We start from the raw sequence: 7,241 nt of genomic DNA, 5'->3' as shown, positions 1-7,241 counted from the left end.
AAATAAATTCAGAACAAAACTGCCTAATAGATGGTAAACAATTAGGACAGAGATGAATCAGTTAACACAACATTGGATCAGAGTTTAATGCCAATGGCCATGCAGATAGGCATAACATCAGAACCCATAAGAGCGTGTTGCATTTTTCTTTTGAAAGAAAATAGAATGCTAGCAAATCAAACCTCCAATTCCCATTTTACAAACCAAACATTTCTTTCTATGATCATGTTCGGTTTCAAGTCTCAATTCTAACTGCTGGTTTCCATATAGCAAGAGTCAAATAAAACAATAAAACATATTAAAGGAATAATAATAAATACAGAGAGACTGCTGACTGTAGCCATCCATGCAGAGTTTGCCAGCAAAGTATAGACTTCAATGTTGTTCTTTCGGATAATGTGCAAATTGCAGCCAGTTGTTGAAGAATTGTTGCACATTTGTGAACCTATCATGTAAACATAATTTTTTAATCTATTTTTCATCAAAATTTAAAAGATTCCATGTATCTAAGCTAAAAGATCAATTAATATTGAAATCATATGAAGAAAGCTGGGGAGAGGGAAGGGTAAAAATAAAAATTATAAAGTACATGAACCATTCAAAATTCTGGGTTATCAACATGAACAATGTCAGGTGAAAGGCATATAAAATTATCAAGGGAAGGATCAACTGCATAATTGCCATCAGCAAATTGAAGATCAGAAACTAAAACCACCACACACCATCAACCAAACCTTGCTAACCCATTCTTAACAGCTCTCTCACTCTAAACGGTATGCACATCAGCCTCAGTGGAAAAAAGAAATGGGATAGAGAACTTTATATTCTATCCCAAAGAAAGAAAATAGGTATAGGTAATACTTTTACATGTGACAAGATAAAATAGGTATAGGTAATACTTTTACATGTGACAACTTACCCGGGACATTGCAGATACACCAAGTAAAGCATATACCACATTGGATACAAGCCCCTCACCACTGTGAGAAATGACATGGATGGTTGTGGCGTTGAATGACCCTTCAAGAATACAATTACTATGTTCTAACAGCGTGACAAGGCCCACGTCTAAGAAACCTGAAGAGCATAGTAAAAATAGACCACATTTAATAAGAGATGCATATATAATGTGAAAGATACTCGGTCTACAAAGTTGGAAGAAAGCTCTTCAAAAGTGAGCTTGTCTCTAAAATTAGCATGTATGTATATATCAACTCTTGATTTAATTTGAATTGCATCATGACCTTCACCAGATCAAATCAGAAGGCACCCTTATAAAGGAACCTTGTTCGAAAGTTAATTATTATGGCGATTGTTTCTGAGATTAGTAGAAGATCAAGATTTATTGCTAATGCGAGTCAGCTACAATATTTTCATAAGCATAGGATATCCTTCGTTTTTATAGAATTATATACTAGTCTTTATTCATACCATTCCCTCTGCGCGGAAATGCATTTACTTTAAAATTTACAAGTTACCGTTGTGATCCAAGATATCAAACTAGAGCCAACTTTCAATTGACAATTACTTTTTTTTTCCCCTTTTATCAGATGAGGCAAGATATTTCATAACAGAAAGAGATAATAAAAAGATATAGGAAAAAAGTGATCCTCTTTACAAAGAAAATAAAAGGTTTAGCTAATGAGTATTCTTAGAACACTTGTTAACAGAGTAGAAATAGAAATTTATTTCTTCCAATTTAATTAATCGTTGAAGATTTTATTTTATTTTTTTTCATTTAAGCTTTCTATTTCTAATATTCTTAAAAGTGAGCTTAGTCAAACCCACAGAAAAAAAATGGAAAGCTTAAAATAATCTCAGATTTAAAAAGAAATTTAGAACAATAAAAACACTCACAAACTTCCCACCAAATATCAAGTTGTAAGTGCGTAACAAGGAGGATAACAAGCAGATATTTCTTACAAGATAAATATGACATTGCGGCCAGGGCAGCTCCGCGGTGCATTGCTGTGCAGCATATAGCAGCTTTTTGGATAGAAACTTCAAGAAGAGAACCACAGGATGAAAGGGCATCCTGAAATAAATCATCATACTCATTTTAATATGCAGACTTCATTTCTCCCACATAATAAATCTCTGAAATGATAAAGAACAGATTGTGACCAGTTCTCATCATCACTAGAATCTGGAACCAATGCCCACAAGATAACAATAATAATAATGAAAACCTTGTTACAGGAACGAATAAATGTAGATGCAAAATTGGTGTAGGCCTCCACTAAGTCAGGTTCTTGGTCACATACGTAGGAGGAAGTTAGAGCCATTACAGAAGCTGCATGAGTAAACCTTTCAAATGTGGTGACAAATAAAGGTCCATACTCCTCTCGGTGACCAAACTCCTCAATGACAATGGAAGCTGAAACATAATATTTGAGTTAGGAAATTCTTAACGGTTAATGGGACTAACCTGAGCAAAGTCTGTAACATTCCATAATCAGAAGAAATTTCATAATTATGAAAAGTAACACCAACTCCAGATTTCATGTATGATGGTGAGAAAAGAAACAAAAATATACTGACAGATCCTCTCATCTATTGCCAAAAATCAATTATAGATATTCTCATCTGATACACCCCCTACCATACATATGTACATCAAATCTTGATGTAATTAAGCAGTTTTGCTTAATATTACATCACTATGGTTTTAACTTTAAAAGGTAACTAATACATGCAACACCACCTCAGCTAGCTGCCTGGCTCATCTACATTTTGATGGTCACATCATCATTTAACAAATTGATGCTTCTTTATCAAATTGTTCTTAACAAATTATGGTGCATGCAGCATATGAGCAGTACTTTGCAAAATCATCGGTAAGATCTTAACAATTAATTTAACCAGTAAGTGCCAAGTAAACCCAGAATGTGGGTAATTTAAGACAATAAGGAACTTACCGGTTCTTATGTAATACTCATGACTTTGGTACAAAACAAAATTTGTTGAAAGCCAATCCAGCACTTTCGGCAATAATGTTGCAAAATGCTGACCTGCACATCCAAAATATCAAAGAAAATACTTCTCATGGGAGCCATTCATGAAATGTTGCCAGACAAGTCCAAAATGAATATAACAAACCTGAAGATTGAATAGCTAGCGAAAGAGCTCGGCAAGCTGCCATGGATAAATTACTACTCTCCATATGTTCAGAGCTAAAAACTTTCTCCAAGATGGGCCAGAAGACCCGTAAGAGTGAAAGTATGGAGTCATCTGCAGCAGGTTCAGCCACCGCAGATATAGAAAGATGATTGAATACAGTTCCCATTCTGAATTTACAGGATTGAGAGCAGGATCAGAAAGAATAACCATGACAAACATAGTCTACTATGAAAATCCCAATACCTAAAAAAAGACAACTAATGAAGAAAAGGCTGAACAAAATCCCATAAAATGAAACCTATTTTCATGAAACCACTTATCCTAAAAGTTTAAACTATTAAGTAGAAGCACATGAATGATTATATACATAATCGGTCTCCTCACGCAATGGCCTCTTTTGGGTTTGAAACATGAACTATGCATGGGTTTATTTTTGTCGTGCTTAAATTCTTTGGAGCATCAAGGATCAAAACTTTAAACCTTTTTGGCTATAGAAGCTCTGATACCATAAAAAATCACTTATCACAAAAGCAGAAGGTGCAAGGTATAGGCATATGAATGGTTATTTAACATCAATTCCATGCAAGCACGAAATGTTGGAGTGTGAGATCTTAGACAGGATGGCATCGACAACTTGCAACAAAGATAACTTACTTTGTTATGAGTAGAACATATTGATTTCAACATCCCTTTTCACTGACGCTTCAAAGTCACCATGTCATGTTCTGTTTTACTTCTCTTCCCCCTTACCTTGCCAATATTATTACATCATATTCAGCAGCTAAAGGGTGTATGAATTTTATGTATTTTATTTATCACTGACCTAGCATTCTAGTTCCGGGAAATTTTTTATTTTTATTATTTGTTTAATGTACAGCACAAAGGAAGCTACCTGAATAATAAGGAATTGCCTGACTTCATACCGGTGGTTTTATGGGTTTCTTTTTGGGTGGTGAAGGTTGTATACTTTCATTCGGACTTCTCCACATAATTATATTGTAAAAGAAAACTAATTTAATTGTCTTACCCCTATTGAGTATTTTTCAATTGAAGGCAATGCAATTATCTTATACAAACAGTAAAAATAAAAAATAAAAATAAAAAATAGCAGGAATTAAATTAAAGTAATTAAGTTCCCCTGCCTTTTGAACCCCATACAGACCATTCAAACACTGTAATGTAAACACTACCATTGTTCCTCGTAATATTTACATCAACTATCTTGGTCTACCCCAAGTACAAAAATTTCAGAACATCCCAAACATAGTATTCACTGGCATACCTGTGTAACCCTCTAGAGGCAGCATTCAAAACTTGCATATAGGAAGCAGGGCTCTGCTTAAGAGAATGGCTGGTCTCTGGATCAACCTAAAAAATATATAAGATCAGATCCTCCAATTCATAGAGCAAGCTACATACAGAATCATCCCAAACAAGTTCCTTCAGAAAATTATTATATATAAAAACAGATTGCAAAATCATAGAGGTGAATCAACTCCAATAGATTATGGTTGAAAAATCCATCTCAGTAGATCCAGTCAAAACAGGAATCAGAGTCAAAACCCAAATTAGTGTTCAAGAAGGAAAAATGGGGCTCACAAGTTTCCCAATTGCTTCATAGCTAGAAGAAAGAAATCTAGCCAATAAGTTGCTCTTCAGTTCTCTGTTGGGAACAGAACTAAGGATCAGACTTATAGCATTCATTACTTCTTCCTCATCTTCCATTGATAAATGCCACTTGTCTAGCCCCTACAAGGATAGGCATTACATAAGTGGCCAAAGGAAAATACAATATTCAATATATCTGATAAAGATATCATACACTGAATTGGGAAATTAGATAATGCTTCTGAAAAAAAATTAAAAAGAAAGAAAGAACACAAGAACTTCCATTTACATTAAGCTGACAATTTTTAGCCATGTATATACATCACAAAGAAAAACTCAAAAGTGCTAAAAATGTAGAATTGCGCTTATATTCATCACTGTAGGAATTGGGTTCAAGCTTTCCCCAGCCCTTTCTCATCAATGGACTCCTGACGTATACGAAGGAGTGCGGTTCGTTCGATAAATTCCTACCTCTCTATCTATTTCTGAGATGTTTGGATTTTTCAAAACTCCATGAAATTGGTAGACACGCTGCTCTTAGGAAGCAGTGCTAGAGCATCTCGGTTCGAGTCCGAGTGGCGGCATGGCATCTTTTACTCTAAATATTTTCTGCATCTCCTTTGCTTTCATGTTACTTTCTTTTTCGCGGCAATATAATAGAATAGATATTGATGTGAACGTTACATAGTTCATGATGCAGAACTTTTTCAGTTCATCCTATTGGCTTGGCTCATACGAAAAAAGAAATAACAACAGAAATCCAATCACTTGTTACATCATCAACTCAAAGCATGATATTTTCAGTTGGATATTTGTGCCACTGAAACATGGAGAGTAGCTTACCTCCCCTATCCACATCAGAACTTCCAAATTTGAAGGTTCATAAATTACTATAGAAGCATCCTCACAGACTTTCCGCAGGGTAGATGCACAAGCATTTGAGGATAGAGGCTCTGAAATCCCTATAGCAAGAAATAATCTGAAAGTAGAAAGTTTGCATCAGAACATAACATATGAATATCAATAATGATCAAATCAGCAATTAGTCAATCATGTTCAACATAGTTATTTTAAGTTTGATTATACAAATGATAAATCTTGATAAGATATATCTATCCAACCTAAATGAGCATGTAATAGAAAATTAAAAATAATGAGACAAGACCAATTATTCCATTAAATATGCATATACTACAACAAAGTGGAGATTGTGAGTACTCACAACAAGGGCCTAAAATTTTCCTTAAAAGATGATATCCACTTAGAATAGGAACCAATCACCTCTGCTAGAGATCTGTATACCTAAAATGAAATTAGACCTTTAGATGGACAAGATAATAAGAAACACCCTTAGAAACAAATGTGAATGAGGAAATGAGAGAGTATTCTTATAGAACCCACAATGCAGTTGAAACCCTTCAACCCATCTGACGGCTTTGTGGACAACATGGTCACAATCTGCATGACCATAGAGAAATCAAAACTCTGGCCATTCTGTATTATCACATCAGCGGCCTGAAACAAGGGATAAATTACCATAAATAAATTGGGTAGAGCTGCACTAGTTTATAGCTGTTAAAGGTTTAACAGTGTACTAGCTTTCAATATCCCAATACCCTAAAGAACAATGCCAGGTAGACATATAACAGAAAGGGACAACCACCACATGAGTAGGAGCTGAAGTATTATAAAAGCAAACATGCAAAACTAAAAGAAGAAAAGCATTACACTATGCAAACATTATACTCAGTTTCTCAGTTCTTTGTTTTGCTGCATGCCAAATCAATAGACTCAATGCTGTCATTAAGATGCTAATATGGTATCCAATTGAAGCAGCAAGTGGCACTCACAGCATTAAGAGCAAACAGCTTGCTTTCCACTTCCTTCCAAGGGATTGGTAGATTTGGAGATGCCCACCCAGCAATAAAGAGCTGCAAGTTAACGAAAATGACATGATCTACCGATGATCAAGTAACTGTCTAACAAAAAATATGATTGAGGTATCTATGAAAGCATATCATTTACATTTAAATGAACCAGAACGACTGGATAACAGAATATTTCCCATTCAAAAATCTAATAAACAAATAACTTCCTAGTAAAGTAATTAGCAAAAATATCCAAAGTACTATACCACGCTGCTCAGAAATGGATTTAGGAGATGAGCTATATAGTAAAACCTTGGAATATTTTATAAACTAATTACCAGAATGAATGAATGAATGACGTTGACTTCCTTGGTCTTCATTTTCATAGAAAACTACAATTTTGGAGCTAAGAATTTCATTTTAATACACTATCAATGTAAACAAGTTTAACATATACATCCAATCTAATAGGGGATGTAAAATAGAAGTACAAGTTTAAGCTGAGAAGACATGAGCTGAGTCAAGCAGATCCAAAAGGACTCTGATAGGAATGTTGAGCACAATTATAATTCTTAGCAGCTCTACTGAGACAGCCTCTGCTTTATACATATATCTTGCGGTCGGAAAACAGTCTGTAGGTATCCT

At 34.7% G+C, this 7,241-nt stretch overlaps 1 protein-coding gene across 1 annotated transcript in view; it reads right to left on the bottom strand.

Moving 5' to 3' along the window:
* The window catches only part of LOC107494556 (transportin MOS14), a gene marked incomplete in the record, with an annotated part of 16,740 nt that overhangs the window by 763 nt on the left and 8,736 nt on the right, over positions 1-7,241 (bottom strand). Inside the window, 12 exon segments of the mRNA XM_052263090.1 lie at positions 329-445; positions 920-1,077; positions 1,924-2,035; positions 2,190-2,377; positions 2,919-3,011; positions 3,100-3,287; positions 4,403-4,488; positions 4,720-4,869; positions 5,572-5,707; positions 5,951-6,030; positions 6,130-6,243; positions 6,579-6,659. Coding sequence (XP_052119050.1) covers positions 329-445; positions 920-1,077; positions 1,924-2,035; positions 2,190-2,377; positions 2,919-3,011; positions 3,100-3,287; positions 4,403-4,488; positions 4,720-4,869; positions 5,572-5,707; positions 5,951-6,030; positions 6,130-6,243; positions 6,579-6,659 — 1,503 coding nt within the window.

Source organism: Arachis duranensis, chromosome 6 (assembly GCF_000817695.3).
Source record: "Arachis duranensis cultivar V14167 chromosome 6, aradu.V14167.gnm2.J7QH, whole genome shotgun sequence".
Classification (NCBI taxonomy): Eukaryota; Viridiplantae; Streptophyta; class Magnoliopsida; order Fabales; family Fabaceae; genus Arachis; species Arachis duranensis.
Note: the sequence above shows the minus strand (reverse complement) of the source record. Positions and strands in the feature narration are given on the sequence as shown.